This window comes from Rutilus rutilus (genome assembly GCF_951802725.1).
Source record: "Rutilus rutilus genome assembly, chromosome: 3".
Lineage (NCBI taxonomy): Eukaryota > Metazoa > Chordata > Actinopteri > Cypriniformes > Leuciscidae > Rutilus > Rutilus rutilus.
The window spans coordinates 33,101,613-33,120,399 of NC_140211.1; the positions used below are offsets into that span (position 1 = coordinate 33,101,613).

General features: G+C 40.9%; 1 protein-coding gene across 5 annotated transcripts in view; it reads left to right on the plus strand.

Annotated features, from left to right (window-relative positions):
* The window catches only part of znf536 (zinc finger protein 536), a 179,680-nt gene that overhangs the window by 78,067 nt on the left and 82,826 nt on the right, over positions 1-18,787 (plus strand). For 4 of the 5 annotated variants that reach the window (XM_084403854.1, XM_084403856.1, XM_084403858.1 and 1 more), the window contains exon 4: positions 7,626-9,877. In XM_084403854.1, the coding sequence (XP_084259980.1) occupies positions 7,627-9,877 (2,251 nt within the window). In that variant the 5' untranslated portion in view covers position 7,626. Of the gene's footprint in view, positions 1-3,819; positions 4,046-7,625; positions 9,878-18,787 lie in introns of those variants that run through there. The other variant, XM_084403857.1, reaches the window with a different exon arrangement.

Genomic DNA, 18,787 nt, shown 5'->3' on the forward strand with positions numbered 1-18,787 from the left:
AAAGAAGATATTTTCAAAAGACATTGAAGAATCATTCAATTAACAGCGGCATGATGTAAAATAATTACTTGACTTGCCTCCCTTAATGAGTATCTCTAATTAGCCATACATTTGTTTTGTGAAAACTCCAAACTACAGGCTGCGGTTGTGAAGAGCTGGTAAGTATGTTGAAGTAGCGGCAGATTTTTCTCTCCTGTACTGTCTGTCTTACATTAAGCGGCTTGGAGGCACGATTTGGGGCCGATGTATGCACACATGCAACATTAAACACTCAGGAACATTGAGTCACATCTCTCTCTCTTTTTCTCTTTTCTCGGTTTTTTCTTCTTTTATTTTAATTAGCCATGCAACAATTAAAAGATTCACAAACTAAATTGAACCTTGTCTCCCTCTCCTCTCGACTCGATTTCAGCACCTGTCAAAACAACACCCCTTGTTGGAGTCATTATGCAAAACTCATACGCACAAAACCAGCATGTGCGAGAAGAAAACAGCAATTATTTCTGATATTCACTTATTTGGGGGTTACATTGACATTTAAGTTTTCTACGAAGGTAATCTTTTTTCGCCGCAGCTGAGAGGTAGAGAGAGTGTCGAGAGAAAACAGGCTGTCACCTTCAGACAGTCAATTAATTGATTGTGATACAGCTTCATATCATATTTAGTCAGGTCATCTTTGGTGTCCTTAAAGGAAGGACTGAAATTATTATTTATTTTTTTGTCCACACAATTAAAGGCAATATGCTTTAGTGTAGCACACCCCTTTGACTTTTTTATGGACGAAATATATTTTGTGTTTCACATACATGTTTGGAACGACATGAGGGTGAGTGAATGATGGTAGAGTCTTCATTTTTGGCTGAACTATCTCTTTAAAAGTTCAGAGCTTGATACAACAGTGGCAGTTTTGGTGGATGGATGTAGCGCTCTTTCCTGACAATAGAGGTCTGATCTGATTTAGTTTATTTCATGATTTCTGGTAGTATCTGGCAGAATTGTCCTGCTGTCCTGAGCTGGAGGAAAGATGATGTAAGGCTTGGATGACGGCCCTTTCGCCCATCGCCACACTGTGTTCATTGTTTTTCGGCTTTTCTGTGCCGATGTGTAGTCATGCGTGATGGCTGGTTCGACCACGACTCGCTCAGCTTTACCACTAAGACACATCCCTGTGTTTCTAATGGGATTGCCAAAGGCTTCAATTATTTTCACTTTTTAGTGACTGCCACCTCATGCACAATTGATATTTCTCCATAGTTGTGGGTAGAAACCACATGGGAAAGTTTTAGAGATGAATTGCCACACGTTGACCTTTAGTGCAGTATGTTTTTTTGCTACTTTAGCCTTCAGTGCTGGTCACTTGACTTGGTTCCTTTCTTTCTTTGTGAGTGAGTGAGGTGAACAGTGTAGAGCTTTTCTTTGTAACAATCTCAATCTTTATGCAGAGACCCCCTCTGTCCCACCTCTACAATTTAACAAATGCTCAGTTATCCATCTTTTTTCCCTTCTCACAGTCTGAGATCTACAGGCAGGAGGCTTGACACGCTGTGACTACCATTGTACCTCTCTCACACACGCATACATGCACACACAGAGCACATCTGCTGGTCTTCGGGATAATGCTGCAAATGTTTAACATAAAGGGAGGCTTTGAGCTTCAGGCCGGCTCTGGATGATGATGATGATGAGGATGCAGCAGGCCAGGACAATGAACTGTGGGAATTCTTTGGTCTCCCACTGATCTTCCCTCCCCTGGCATCCCAACCAGCCTGTCAGACATACAGGATAAAAGGAGCAGCATTTTTCTCCCTGCTCATCCTTTCGTGGGCTCATACTGATCTCTAGAGATGAGCTGAAAGCTGAACTACCTGTTGAAATGTTCTCTTAAGATGCTCTCAATGACATATTGTGCGAGACACACCGACAGAGACTGAGAGAGTTTTGCGGGTTGAGCTAACAGAAGGTAGAACTGTGTAGAGAGGAAGGTGACACAAGACGTGTATTTGTAACTGTAACAATTCGTATGTGGTGGTGTCGCAACCCATGAACTAGGTATAATTAGGTCACTTACTGTCTTACCACAAATAAGAAAACAACCTGCATCATGCAGCGAGCTGTTTGCTGGATGAGAACGAGTTTGCCTTTCAGGCTGCATGCGTTTCTTCTGTTTGATTCAGTTTCGGTCTTGTGCTGGGAACCTTTGCTTAATGCCTCATTACAGCCACTAATAATCCAGTTCAGTCAAAGAGCATCGAGAGGAAGAAAAACAAGCCACGTTTTATTGGATTAATTAGAACTATTCTGAAGACCACCTGCAACAGACTAAACACCAGCAGAGAAGGAGAGAGAGAAGGACAGATCGGACCTCGCTGATAAGCGTGCTTTGATTTTAACTATCGCTATCTGTTTATGATTTTGTTATTGTACGTTTCTGGCCATATTCCCATAACTGCATAACATGCAGTGCCGTTTCCATCCATTAAATATGCAACATATGGCAGCCATTTTCAAACACCAAACAGTTCATTCCCTTTTGCTTCATACGGGGGCCGCTAATGATTCAGAGGAAATAAAACTGACTTTTGCACTTTCTGTAAATAATGATTGATTTATCAATAACGATGACCTCTTTCATAATTAATTAATCAGCCACTGCATAGTAATTAGTCAATGGATTTTGGTCAATAAAGCTTCATAATAACAGAGCAGCTAATGGCCTTGCGATCTATATTTTTATTTTCATTTCAACTCGCAAATACTTTGACTTCGGGTTTGTTTTACTTTTCAATGGATTTTTCCCTTGAAACTACAGTTTTCTGTAAATGTACACATTCTTTACCCAAACATGGATGCAGAAGGACACCAAAATTATGTTATATAAAGACGCAAAGCCCGAAAGGGCCAGATCTGCTCGGGGTTATTTGATTTAGGGCTTGAACATGCTGTGTAATCTAGAACATTTAAGGATTAGATGGGTTTTATGTCCTCTCTGAGGTTAGCTGTACACTTAAAAACTCTTTGTTCAGAGCCCCTTCAAGGCTGAAGTTTACTTGCGTGTTAGTGAGTTTGTGTGTATTTATGTGTGTTTTAAACGGAACCTTGATTCTGCCCTCCGTGTTGATTTGTGAGAGGCCACTAGAGGATCAGCTCAAGGACGTGAACGCGCACAGGTACCTCAAGTTTAATGTAATATTTTGTCGCTACAGCGGCCTTAATTTAGCCGCGTTCTCCTTGACGTCCCAAAAAAAAAAAAAAAAGCCTGGCCCTCCAGAAAGCAATCTAAATGCCAGATAATGCAACACATATTCATGCACTTTGCAAAGCTTACTGCAGGCTTTATCAGAAACCACAATCAGTTCAAATATCTTAGAAATACCTTTGTTAAACATCAGTGCATCACACTTGCCACTTGCATTACACTTGCCACAAAGTGCACTGGTTTCTACTAGTAGATCCTGCTATATGCTTATACAGTTGTTTGACATGATGTTAAGGCAGAAATCAAACAATGTGTTCCCTGGTGTTAACAACAATGGCCCTGCTTGACAAAGCAAAGATAAGAAGAGAAGGACAGCAGTCTGATGGTGGCATTTGCACCCTCTAATTAAGATGTGGTTTGCAGAGCTTGCAAGAGTGAACAGAATGTGATGTAAAGTGAGGTAAAGATAAGACATAAATCCGGTTGTTTTGCCATGTTGCTTGAAAGGCTCAGTATTAACCACAGACTGTAAAGCTGCATGCCACTGGGCCCTGTGTGACAGTGCACTAAAGGAAGTCTCAGTGGCTTTTCAAGAGACACGGCGGCGGTGCACGCGTTAATTAGAGCACGCTGCTGTTGTTACGCTACGTGTGACAGGTAGTATCAGGCCACTGAGACTCCATCGTTTCGTCTAGCTCCTGGCTAACCCAACTGCCCCAGCCCTAAGAAAGAGAGAGAGGAAGAGGAGGGGGGAGAGGGAGACGGGGGTCTGGGACAAGAAGCCACCACCGTGTTTGCTGTCAGGCCTACATGCTGTGGGCCACGACTCAATGGCACTGATCCAAATAGGTGAGGCATTAGCATTTCTAACAGAGGAAAGATTGGCAGTGAAACTTTGCAGGGCATCCTACAAATGCAGATAACAGAGACAAGCATCGCTGAAGAAATATTTAAAAGCAGAATGCTGAAACCTTAAATGTGCTGTAGATTTATGAAATGGGGTGTTTTAAATGCACTCCTAGGTATAGCTGTAAACGATAAATAACAGTACCGAGTTATGCGTAACATTTTTTTTTTTTATCTTTTTTTCTTAATTAAAATAACAGTGTATGCTATTTTTGACAAAATGCCCTCCAAATGTGCTTGCTGCTCTGCAGATTTGGTTTTGGAGGCATTTTCAGATTTGCATTAAGCATGCCGATGTTTAAGAGCAGATGTATTTAGATTTTAATGACTTTGTTTCGTTTGAGATAAGGCTTTTGGCTTGGAGTTTCTGCTAATTATACTGTGGAAAATATGCACTTTACTGATAATTGTTCCGTAGTGATGCCTCCCTTAAAGTATTCCCAGTATCAAATTTATTTATTAATGTATTCATTTCTTTATTTATTTATAGATGCTCTCTAAAATATTGCAGACTGTGTGTGTTATTGTTTGCGGGTGTATGTGTGTCAGGCGTCTACGTTCACATATGAATTTAATACTTTGTCTGCCTCTGCAGAAGTGAATGTTTGTGTGTGTGTGTGTGTGTGTGTGTGTGTGACACCTCTTTAACCATATGAAATGTCCTTTTTAATCAGAAAAAAAAAAATGAAATGACTTGGGAGCAAGGAAGGCATATTAATGCACTTAATTTGCATATAGTCGTCAGGCGAGGCTATGTTCAAAAACAAACTGGATTCGTCAGTTCATTTCACATTGTTCCTTTGTCTATCTGCCTTTGTTATATGGTAAAGATAAAGAAGGAAATCAAATTGAAGAAAAGGGCAAGCAGTTATCTCTCCAAATGAGCAACTGCTCATCATGCCTCGTTTAAATCATAGATTTCTATTGCAGAAGGCATGCTAGCCACATTCAAAAAGGGCCTCGTCTGATATCTGCCAGGATTTGCTGCGACGTCGACAAAAGCAATTTGAACAACTCGCTACCCAAAGAAACTCCAAAGTCATGAGGCGTCGCGCTAAACCCAAACATCACCCAGCATTTTTAGGCCTTTGTCTGAAGACCGTTGCTTTAATTAGATGACCTGGCAGAGCGAACCGTCCGTGATTTATATTTGTCTTGCATTTACTCCTGTATTAGTTTTTGCTGAATATCAAAAATCCTCACAGAACTGCTTAGCCATGTATAATTTGCAGCGCACGTGCTTACACGCGTGAGTGTGTTTATAACACACCCAGTCTTTAAATACATAATACACCTACAGTGTATTGTTCACATCCAGATTCCAGCATTTTTTTCTTTTAAATTCCTCGGAGTTATAGCTCTGGACAAAAGAGGAATGGCATTCAGCAGCAGCCCACAGTGTGTTTAGCAGCGACTGGAAGTGGCCTCAGTGTTTTTATTCATGTTGGAGAGATAAGACTGCAACCGACATGGCGTAGGAAGAGCAAATAGCTAAAGAACAGGCGGCCCTTATTAGAGTTCTTATGAGAGCATCAGCAAATATGTGCTCCAAGCCCACTGCCTTCAACTGCAGACTCTGTGTGTGTGTGTGTGCATGTGCTTGTTTGATAGTCGTTGTGTATTTGTCTCCGCAAGTGCACTTTTTTCCTTTTCTTTTTTCTTTTTTGTACCAGACCTATACAGTAGGTTCATCGTTGTCTGCATTGCTGCTGCTTGTCAACAAAAAAATCAGTTATTTGTTTCCCTGTGCAGTGGGTCATGTGAAGAAAGAGCTGTCATATTGCCATGAGGAAAAGTGAAATATAATGTGTCAGCAGCCCATAGACTGAAGGTGCTGAGTCATTAGGTAGTCCCTCTCTAATAAGTAAACTGGGTCAATCTGCACCATTTAAAAGGTTTATTAATGACCAAGGGGTGTGGGTTCCCCGGCCCAGAACACTTTACCCTTCCTGAGGCACTGAGTGTGTGAGAAAGACAAACCAGCAAGTGTTTCCAAATAATGCAGAGAAATTCTGGATGGAGTTTCTTGAATACTTGCTCTTGCCATTGTCTTTGTTTAAATGACCACAGTGCATTTATTTCACATTCATAATCATGTGTTAAAGCGCATAGCCACTGTTGCCAGGCAGCATACTAATCAGCTTAATGAGATATTATACAATATTTTGTTGACCAAAGCAAAACTCACTTTATTGTTTCTGAAGCTTGACCCTGTCAGTTGCAGGGGAATGCAGCAACATCATTATCCTTCCTTAAGATGGTGAATAGCATGCTAAATAAGCACTAGCCATCAAGATGACAACAGGCACTGCTCATGTATTGTTTTTAGTCTGACGGTTCATTGGGCCACACTGTGGCCATTTTAAATAACTGGGAAGCCTCTGATACTTTGGGAACCCTTTCAATAACGCCAACTGTTGTTTTCTTCTCATCGGAAGCCATACGAGAGTGAGAGAACAGAGAGAGGGAAAAAAAGAAGGTGAACACAGAATGATTTGCATCAAACGTAATGTGCCTCTTAATGGAAAATTACGCCAAGACAAGTGTCGCAGCAGTGAGATAAGGGCTTGTGTTTACTGGAGTAACCCCTTGGTTTTAAGTGCTATTGTTAATATCATAATTGTAGTATTGCGGCAGCTTCATGACAATACCATTGCTCCGTTTCATTAAGGCGTGTAATTGGAGGGATTCTGATAGGATGGGACCAAGTAGCTTAATTATGCGGCGCCTTGCCGTGTTTACTGGGTAATTATTGCCTCCAAAATTGTGTTACTGTTTGAGAAAAAGTTCTGAGAGTTGCAGCTTCTCTCCCCAAGTGTGAGAGTACATGTAGTACTTCATAAATCAGAGGGAGATGAACTCACTCTTTTTTTTCTTCACACTTGTCACTGAAGTGCAGTCATCGTTGTTAACCATTTCCTCACACCATACTCAGACTGCTGACACACAAAGGGGTACTCAAGAATGAACTGAATTAACTGCCGTATGGTGTGATATCCTTTGCCAGACAATGCAGTATATAATCTGAGATATAGATCCACACAAAAGAATATATCTAGAGTTTTGTTTCCAAACCTACACCCACTTCAGCAAAAAAATAAAACACCTTTGTATCTGCGCTAATGCCTAAGACAGACTTGACGCTGTGATGCTATTTAACTCGGAAATATGATCTTCACCACACTATACAGTATCTCAAAATGTATAAGAGAAAAGGTCTTTATTTTTCATGAAATCTGAGAGCAGAGTGGGTGTTCTTCATGAACAGTTCTAAGGCAGTGGTAAAGTTAAGAGTGTGCTCAACCTGTTCTGTCCAAAGCATTGTACCTTTACTTCTATTGTTACTATTTGTTACTATTTACATGATGTTCCGCATATCATTTTACTTTCAATTATATGTTGTGCAGTGTTTTTTGTTGGTTGTGCAAAGAGATAATACAAGAAGTGTATTAGTGGTGCCTTTTTTTACTGCATACCTCTGAATAGTGGACTCAATACGCGTTCTGTGTCTTTTCTCCTTTAGGATGGAGGACTCTAGTTTGTGCCTTGGTGTATCCTCGGTGGTCTCGGATGCTGACACCCATCTCAGCAACGCAGTACTTAATGGCCGCTACCCAATCAGTCAGAAACTGCATCAGCTGACTGCTCAGCTGGGTCATGCCTTTCCTGAACTACAGAGTCGCCAACAGATCCCAGAGGAAAAGGCAGCCACCCCGCTGGATGAGAAAACCCACGCTGCCTTAGCTAGTCAGCCAATAAGCAGTCAGATGGCCTTACTGGCCAACCAGCTTAACCGTGACATGGATGTGGGAGCCTTGAGTGGTCTCAATGGCCGTGTTGATTTGCAACAATTTCTCAATGGGCAGAACTTAGGAATCATGTCCCAGATGAATGATATAGAAGATGATGCCCGCAAGAACCGTAAATACCCATGTCCACTATGTGGCAAGCGCTTCCGGTTCAACAGCATTCTGTCTCTTCATATGCGTACACACACTGGAGAGAAGCCCTTCAAATGCCCCTATTGTGACCACCGAGCTGCTCAAAAGGGTAACCTGAAGATTCACCTCCGCACCCATAAACTGGGAAATCTAGGTAAGGGCCGTGGTCGTGTACGTGAGGAAAACAGGCTTCTTCATGAACTAGAAGAGAGGGCCATTTTACGTGATAAGCAAATGAGGAACAGCTTGCTGCAGCCCCCTCAACCTCTTCCACCCCAATTGGGTATCCAGAGTCACAACCAGCAACAGCCTGGCTCTGCCTGTGGCCTGCTCACTCCAACCAGTATCGGGGGCTCGCCTGATGGACTGACCCAGCCATCTGCCTCACCTAAGCCCATAGGTACCAACCTGCAAGATGAGCAAGCCCTCAACCCAGCCCAAGGATTCCGGTGCACTTTTTGCAAGGGTAAATTCAAGAAGCGCGAGGAACTAGAGCGCCACATTCGCATTCTTCACAAGCCCTACAAGTGTACCCTATGTGAATTTGCTGCTTCCCAGGAGGAGGATCTCATCAGCCATGTGGAGAAAACCCATATTACAGCTGAATCAGCCCAGGGACAGGGTACAGGAGCTGGCAGTGGAGAGAAGCCCGCCAATGAATTTCGCTGTGAGGTTTGTAGCCAGGTCTTCAGCCAAGCTTGGTTTCTGAAAGGCCACATGCGGAAACACAAAGACTCCTTTGAACATTGCTGCCAGATCTGTGGACGTCGTTTCAAGGAGCCCTGGTTCCTGAAGAATCACATGAAGGTGCATCTAAACAAGCTTGCCATTAAGAACAAGCCCCCTGTTGGTGGAGGAGCTGATGAAGATAGGCCCTCTGTGAACAGTATGAGCAGCCTGGCTCAAGAAGCCCACGCCAACCTGTATTCACGATACATTTCTTGTCTGCAAAGTGGCTTCCTCACACCTGACAAACAAGGCCTGGCTGAACAGCAGCACCAGATGCTGGCCAAGGCTGGTATAGCTATGAAGGAGAAGGAAATGCTTGGAAAGCTCCTGAGCCCAATGTCCAGCATGGGCCACGGCTTAGGGGAAAATGAAAAGCGCTCACTCTTGGGTTGCCTGAACCTTGTGCCCCCTCTAAAGTCAAGCTGCATGGAACGCTTGCAAGCCGCAGCTAAGGTGGCAGAGATGGACCCCCTGAACAGCTATCAAGCCTGGCAAATCATGGCGCGTGGAATGGCTATGGAACGCTCCTTCATGCCAAAAGAACAGCATCATGGGGGGCACGGACAAGAAGATGAACTTGCCAGTGCAGCTGGTATTGTTCACTTTGGGAAAGATAAGCTTGAGCACCCAACCTTAGGCTCTAGTGATGGTTCCAAGCAGAAGCAACATCCTGATCTCCTTCATGGAGTGAAGACAAGTGGAGGCATGATGTCCTTGAAAGATGAGGGTGTAAGCTTTGATAGCCATCGTGAGTTCTTGCCTCACCATGGGGGTCTGGGCCTAGGCCAAGGGCTTGAGTACAACCTGGCTGGCCTGAAAGAGAAAGCAACTGAGTGTCCTGACTGTGGCAGAGTCTTTAGAACCTACCACCAGATGGTGGTCCACTCCCGGGTGCACAACAAGGAACGTCGAACCCTAGAGGAGAGCTCCCAGCATGGTCTGGACGAAAGGCGTGGCTCAGCTAGCGACCCTGAATCTCAGTCCATCAGCCGATCCACCACCCCAGGATCCTCCAATGTGACAGAGGAAAGTGGTGCTGGAGGTGGACACTCCCAAACAGGCAGTGTTCAGGATGACAGTCCCCACCCTTCTTCTCCATCTTCAGGTAAGAAAGTTTTAAGATGGATTAAGGAAGCCCACAGCATTAAGAATAATTTGAAATGCTTTAATACCATAAATACCTTAAATATGCTTTTCAGTCTGGCGTTACAGGAACAAAATTGTGTGATGTTCACATGATTCAGTTCTGTTAAATCAATACATTTAAATAGCAATTATGTAATGGAATTTTACAAAGTAGTACAATTATAACCCTAAGAGAGCAATTTCACAGTGGGATGGAACAACTGAGAAAGAAACCTTAGGATGCCAATTGGTGAGATGGCAGTATCAAGTTATTGTCACATATCCTATGTGGCCTTTAAAGCTTAGATATTAGTCGGCTTTAGCAATAGTTAGCAATAAACAGCTAATGCTGTGAAGCCACCAATGAAACCATTGAAAAGGAAGTGAATGCATTTGTGCTTTTGCAGTTATTTCAGTTAATAGAAAATGGGTGATTGTGATTTTGTTAGGCTGTGGGTAGGTGATCAAATCAGCTAGCAATGTGGCAATGCCAGCATAAATCTGAGCTGCACATTCAATGCATAAGTCTGACAATGAATGTTACTGTTCAAATATCCATCAAACACCCTTAGAAGGAGTTAGTATCTTAATTTACTGTCTTCTTAAACAAATTCATTAATGAGGTTTCTGTACTTTGGCTATCCTTTGGCATCAATTAATTTATCCATTAAATATAAAGTTAACTATGAAAATAAAATCCATATTCTATTCTCACAATAGAAAACCTATGTGGATGTACGGACATGTTACGAGTGATTAAAACATCCTGCTGCACGGGAGAGGGACAGCAAACCCGCCTCATCTGAGGAACTCTGAGCTTTTGAGATAAAATGTATGTTTAGTGGGATTAAGTGAAGCTGCAGCTAATGATTACAGAAGTTTTAAAGGTAACTTTCTCATTCCTTGGGGTGGTACACCACTGTTAAGCAGCCTGGCTGTTAATTAGGTCACGTCTATGTGATAATCAGTTAGCTTAAGCTAAACAAGACACTAATTAAAGATATACATATAAAGCAGGTCAAAAAAATGAACTTCATTTGCTGGGTAAAATGTGCTTTTAAGTCATCAAAAAAAAAAAAAAAAAAAAATAGTGGCTTAGCTTAAGGCTCTAAGCAACTTAATTTCAACAGCAAAGAAGAAATTGTTTATTTATTCCCAGTCCTTATCACCCTCATGTAGTGAGATGAGTTTGAACATGCAATGGGCTATGTTTATTTTAATCTAAGGAATAATAACAGACAACCCCCACCCCAATTAGGAATTAATGAAAATGAGAAGAAGATAAAACCTATTTTCTTTACAGAGACTATTAAACCTAAACACTCGTCAACAGAAAGGAGGGTATGTTACGGAAGTAATTATCTAGTGAATTTTAATGCAGGAAGTTTTCTTTCTTTAGCATCTCTCTTACTATTACTTTGAGATTTAGCTCATGGCCTTTTATAAACTGTTCTCAAGCTTTTGTTAGATTGGCAGGGTATTTGGAATTAAAGTGATTAGTGTTTAATAATAAAAAAATGTTAAGCACTAACTGAATCATGGGACAGAGAATGAAAATACAATTTATTTATTGATTCTTTGGCACTCTCATAGCTTTTATTGTACATAAGTAGACCAGTTTTAATAAACACAAATCTGAGAAATTGGTTATGTGATGTTTTGCCAATGTCACCATTACTTAATATTTCCTCTCTCTCTCTTACCATCTTACCATTTGCATGCTCTTTTGCTGTATACTCTGTAGGTTCCCTCTCTCTCTCTTAAATAATGACAGATTCTCAGTTGAATTGAGATCTTGGATGTGGCCTAATGTTTTGTATTATTTCATCTTGTTTGAAAGACTAACAAATCCTGATTGACATGTACTTGCAAAAATTACTTGTAGTAAGAATGTCTGTTGAGGGACCATCAAACTAAAGTGTTAGCAGATATTGAGCAGACAGTCTACTTGTACTCTAATGACTGGCAGTTGACATGTAGTTGCAAAGTTACTCATTGTTAGTAGAATGTAAAAGTGGGCCATCAAAATAACGTTACCCACTTTTCTCATAATTTAACTAGTAAGGCTCACTAGCACAACGTAACACTTTTACTAAGTTCTATTGTATGCATTGTTATTTTTGCTTTATCTAACTTTATTTATCCATCAATTTATATATATTTTTTCTTATACCTGCTCCCTCCCCATCTCTCTATTCACCCTGCGTGTGAGTTAGTGTCAAGGTAGAGTGTGATCACCAGCTGAAATCCCACATCGCTGCCCAGCTCAGTTGGAGCAGGCAGGGAGCTCTCACTGTGCAGCGGGCATAATGCCAGCCCCCCCTCTTGTCTTGAGAGTGACCTTCAGGTTTCTTTGCTTGCAAGCACAGGGAGATGCGTGTTTATTGGGGAATTATGCCATAGTAAGGGGCAGTTTGGCAGATTCTCTGACATACTTATTTAAAAGTATGCATACACAAGGGGCTGCGCTTTCAGGCCATGGCGCAAAACATGTGCTCACCAAACCCTTACAAGCTAAAGGTGTGATGTACAGGGAAGGAAGTGTTGCACTGTTTGTTTGCCTAACAGTGCTTTAATGTTTAATGCAGTGTTTCTTTATTAGCCCAGCATTTGTATAAGGTGGAGAAAAGTATTTCTTCTCTCATCAAGATGATTTCATTTGTATTTATTTTTTGAGTTTTGAATAGGAAGGATAAATATAAGAATATACATGTCATGGCCTGGTTTTATACTGTGTATGTATACTTGTGTGCGTGTGTGTTTTATTTTTTGGGGGGGAGGAAGGGTGTATGTTTATGTAGTATGCAACAGGATGTGGCATGTCATACCTCTGTTTTACTTTTAATATCTCACACGTTCCTCTAACCCAAAGAGAACAGACTTCCTTTATAATGTGTCGATTTTATTTGCTTTTTTTTCTTTACCCTCTCTTTAACATACGGCAGATTCATCTGCTGTCTTCTTTCAGCAAGCTCACCCAACCTCTAAACCACCTACCCACTGCAATTTTGAGTTAAACTTGAATTACAGTAATCAACAATAACATCTCAACTGTGAAAGAAGGTCGACACAATCGCTTTTGTCTTTGACACTGCACTTGTTTAAACACAGAGAGAGACAGATAAAAAGGGGAAAAAAAGTTGCCTCAGAAATGTCCTCTAAAGGCCTTTTTCCTCTCCTCTCAATAATCAACCTTAAATATGCTTCTTGTGCAATAGAATTTCCAGCCTCTGTACATCTCTTCCACCTCTTTCCTTCTCTCTTTTTTAGTTTATTACATTTTCCCCCATTCTCTTTTATTTCTTATTACCATTACAAGATTGGCTTGGCTGAGGAGGGGATCTATTGTTATTTCAGATTCCGCAGTCTGAATTGGGCTTCATAAACAAGGGGGGCTCATTCCTGATAGTGTTTCTGAATTCATTATTGTGTGATTTTGAGTGACAGCTGAGAGAGAGAGAGAGAGAGAGAGAGAGAGAGAGAGAGAGAGAGAGAGAGAGAGAGAGGGAGGAAGTCTTTAACAGAAACACAGTAAATGGAAAAAACAACATTATATATACACACACATGCTGATCAATGTTAAGTGTACATTTTAGGGCTGGGAATCGATTACAAAAAATTAACTAATTAATTGCACAATTTGCTGTGATTAATCGCAATTAATCGCATATCCCCCAAACTTGTAATCATTACTATTTAAACGTAGAATCACTAATTAAATTAAACAACACACAAAAAAGGGAAAAAAAGAAAAATGTCCACACAAATTGGACAGAAAATAGCCCTATATTAAAATATTAAACATCAATATATCAATATAGTATTCTTCATTAAGTTCTATGCAACATACTCAGACTTAACAGATTTATTTTTTGACTAATTATCAAAATAAAGTATAGTCATACAAAGCTATTATTACCAGAGCATGTGATCATCAGAGCAGGTAATTTTACCATTGTTGCCCAGCATGGTTATACCAGCTCAGCAAACAGAAGTCTACTACTGAGAAATTCCACATTATTTGAGCGAACTTTGCTTTTCCAGTGCGTGATTGGTACATGATTGGAGCGTTTGGGCCGTTAACGACTGAGCAGAACGCGCAGCTCAAACACGGAGCGCAACATTGAGCAGAGAGCGCAGCGTGCCGACACACACACACACACACGGAACGGAGAGCGTGGCGCACACACGGAGCGGAAAAGACCCGCTCGTGAAGTTACTAAACAAGCTGCGCGAGAATGAAACCTGATCACCGTCATTAAAACGAGGCAAAAAAAAAGTGCTGCGTCAATTGCGTTATTTTTTTTTTTAATGAGTTGAACATCTCAAATTAATCGCAAAGATTAACGCGTTAATTCCCCCAGCCCTAGTATATATATATTCATATATACATACATGCATACATACATATACATATACATATACACATACATTACATATAGATTGACAACACTATACACTTTCAGAGACTTTGGTGTAGGATTTGCTTTATGTACAACTTGTTAGTAGATTCACAAATAATTGCAAAGAAAGAGCATGTAAAACATTGAATTAAACGTGAAATTTTGAAAGCACTTAAATAGTATTCTTGTAAAAAAAAAAAAAAAAAAAAAAATTCAATAATCTTTGCTCTTTAACAGTGCATATTTATAGTCAGTACACATGAATATTTATTGTGTGACACCCATGAAATGCTTATTAGGATCAGACTCCTCCCTTGTATTTGATTCAAGACATCCTTATACGTGTTTCTTGTACGACTAACTTTAGAAAACCAAGTGAAAAAGCATCCTTTTTCTACTGCCTGATCTCCGTTGCTTAAGGCTTCAAAACCTGCCTTGTCTTTTTCCTCCAGTTGAGAATCCCCCATGTCTAAATATTGTTAAGAGGAAGAGCATTTTAACATGGCAAGGATTATCAGTATATCCCCAGGTCTTTACGGCTTGCCGCCGTTTTGGGCGAAACACTTGCTCCATACAAATTGAAATTGGATTTGCCAATGGATGCCTTAGGTTATAAAGCATGGATATTCATCTAATTACACAATTACAAATTGGAGTAATTACATATGCAGACTTGCTGTACAATGTAATTGTGGTGTAATTAAAGTCGAAATAACCCAAACTGCTATTCAAAATGCACGACTATCCACAGAGAAGCAAACCTGTTCATCCTTTCTGACCTATGGCATCAGTTTCATGCAGATGTTTATTGCTTTACTTGTTAAATAAATATGCAAATGTAGAGAAGAAAAAAATTGTTACCCATGCTCAGTCAAATTTAGTTGTTTTTGTAACACTGTTTGAGTGGTCAAGAACTCATTAGGCCCATATATATATATATATATATATATATATATATATATATATATATATATATATGCGATTGTGCTTCTGAATGTCCGCACATCTTATAAAGTCTGTTGTGACTGAAAAATAAGTTGATCCGAGCCCTAAAATTACATGGAATAGCTTTTGGGAGACAAAAGACGTATTACTTATCATTAACGGCATCTCTGTCATATTCTCTCTCCTCCTCCTCCTCCTCCTCCTCCTCCTCCTCTCTCTTTCTCTTTCTTTAATTTTCTCTTTTGCTCTTCCAAATCTTTAAAACGAGGACAGACTACATTTCTCTCTCTCATGTGCTAATTAGGAACTGTAGACTTTGGAAGAATTATGTCAATGTTTATTCCTATCATTCACCTTCATTATAGTTCGCGCCCTCTGCCCTCTCACCCAGCATGCATCACTCACACTTTTTTTCCTCACTTCTCCTATTTTATCTAAATGTTTCATTCAGTCTTCCTATGCAGTTTCTGCAGCTCAGTGCTCCCTCTCCCTATCTGTCACCTTTTTTTGTGTAATAATGTAAAAAAAGAAAAAAAAAATGTCATGGTGTGTGAGAAAATTGTTATTATACTGCTTTATTTAAGTACAGTGGGTCAGGACTCTGGTGTCTTTAAATGATAAAAGTTCTATTCAACGTGTTAATTGTCAGTGTGCTCTGTTGATTGACGTGTCTTAGATAAATGTAGACTTAGTATTTTTGTGCACGCTTGAACAATAAAAGGCCAATTTATTTCCCCTTAGCAGCAGCTCATTTGATTTCTCTGTTTCGCATGCTCACTTTTTCTCTCTTTCCCTTGTTATACTCTCGCTCGCCTTCTCTCGCTTTTTCCCTCCCTTTCTGTCAATTTGTAAATATTACCCATAGTGGGAATTAGCATAGCTTTTTTCTTTTTACTATATTTAAAATTCCAATTGTATTCCAAAGTGTATATGAAAGAGCTTCCGTGAGTGTCGTCTCTCTGTGCTCACCGTACCCCTGTGAGGCTATCAACGGGCAGTCCTTATGAAACATTTATCAGTCTGTTTTATGTCTTAATGATCCTGTTAGGATTCCCTGCTTGGTTATGGAGACAACGGCGAGCTATGTACTGCTCGGAGAAAAAGAAAAAGAGAGAGAGAGAGAGAGAGAGAGAGAGAGAGAGAGAGAGAGAGAGAGACAGAGAGAGAGAGAGAGAGAGAGAGAGAGACAGAGAGAGAGAGAGAGAGAGAGAGAGAGAGACAGAGCGAGAGAGAGAGAGAGGGAGACAGAGAGAGACAGAGAGAGAGAGAGTAAGCTGCATGCAGTATACCAGATTTTAATTCCGTGTCTTTGCCAAAACATTGCTTACCTTTGCATACAAGCCTCCTTGGCAGGGCCGTGCTTTTTCATCAGTCTCTTCATTTTCTTTTTTATGTTTTTATAATTAAAACATAATATTTATCTTTCCCCAACAGAAGGCTGTCGTACTGGGGGAGGCAGAGAGTTTGAATATTAATATTTTAAATGCATCAATATGACGTCTTTCAGCCGACTGGAAAGGTGTCATCACTTTAAGTGTGATAATGGGGTCTTGTATGCTATTAAATGTACTTCTTGTATGCTATTAAATGTAAAAAAAAATGCATGTGAAAATATCATCAGGTTGCTCAGGAAGAAAACAATGCTTTTTATTTTGTTTTAATCAAATAGTTTTGAATTAGTTCGCGCTAAAGTATGCAAAGTGTCATTACTGACATTCTTAGGATAAAACAAAAAAGTTTATTTGCTGAAGGGTTGATGGTGATGCTTTTTTTTTGTGTGTGAGCGGAGGTCGACAGCTGTCTTACTCTGTCAGAGCCGAATTCCTCTGGAATGAAACCACCTCTCTCTCTCTCTCTCTCTCTCTCTCTCTTTCTCTTTCTCAAACCAGTGCATACAAATGGCATATCTGGGTGGGAGGGCGCTTTGTTTGAACAAGTTAACTTTGGCATGATTGGGGTGCCTCCCGTGTGAAAGAGCAAGTGAATACATTGACCTTTGTCTCATTAAATATGGAGGACCAGCCATATGATACCATGACAGAAGAATCCTCCTTCTCCATTTGCCTCCTCTTCTCGCTGTCTCGCTCTCTCTTGTTTACCCGTCTTTCTCTCGCACAGTTGCGTAAACACAAGTTATGGAGGTGTAAAGCAAGAACATTATGTAGATTAAAAGCAGTATTTAGAGAGAAAGACACATGTGTCAAAGTCCCCCCACCCCACCCCACCAGCCATGATGTGACGGGGTGGGGGGGCTTTACGGGCATTCATCATGCACTGATGAGTATCTCTCCCCTCTTCTTTCCCTCTCCCCCTCCTAACCCCATTGACAGGCCACATAAAAAAGCCTTTGTGTCAACATCACGGCACTGACATGAGGCAGATAATGACATGAAAAGTTTGCCTCTTCTTCCCCCCCCCCCCCCCATATTCATTTTAGCGATAGTTATCTTCTAATCAAAGGCAAAAGAAGGGTAAAAAAAAAAAAAAAAACTGGGCAAAAAAAATCCACGGATTAAGATCTTCATTTTCTATTTTTTTCTGTCCTCTTTTTTTTGTGCCTGTGCATTCCAATTGTTCTTAAAATATTTGGCAATGTCAATTAGTAAGTGAGCAGAGCTAGCTGATGAACACAATTTTCCACTAGACTGAGCACCCTATTGTTGTGGAGCGAGGAGCAGATTTCTGAGGTCATTATCATTCCCTGTTAGCCTGGCCCAGCTGCTCCTCTCGGCTTCAGCCAAACTCCACACCACGGCTCTGGTAGAAGGCAGCAACAGGGGGCCTAGAGAGAGAGAGAGAGAGAGAGAGAGATGGAGGGAGGGCTGGCATGAGAGAAAGAGAGAGGTAGCATGCTAAAGAAAAGGTGTGGCCGCGATGAAACGCAGGGATGGTTAGGAGGGCCGAGACGAGCAAATGATGGTCAGATCACACTAATAAAGCCTAAAGAGAAAGATTGAAAAAGACAGCTCCGCCGCGCGATAAAATTAGAGAGGAAGAAACGGGGGATAAAGAACAAGTGAGCGAGGGGATGGAGAAACAGAAGGAATGAAACACGCCACTTGGAGGGAATTAAAAAATCAGTCATACGCTTCTTGGAGCCGAACGCCGAACGCTGAGATTATGAAGGCAAAAGATTTGGATGGTAATGCAACTCGGGGAAATAAAGATCCAGAATGACATACTGCTCTGGTTGGGCAAACCGCTCCCCCAACAGACCCCTGTACTGGCAGGCAGGGGCAAGAGAGAGCAGCCCCAGCGAAGCCATCCTGTCTGCTGTAGAGTAACTACAATGAGGGAGAGATGAACACATGGTGGAAGTGAGGCAGGGGTGAAAATGAATGCAGTTCTAAATGAGTAAAAACACTGTATGTGTTAGGAGGAAGGAAAGCTCATGAATGACTAAAATAATGATGGCGGCCAAAGGGTGTAGAGAGTGCATGCGAAAGAAATGCGAGAACAGGGATGGGAACATGGGAGGACTGAAAAATGGAGGGAAATATACATTAGCTGACATCATACTTTTGTATAAATAACATATTTAT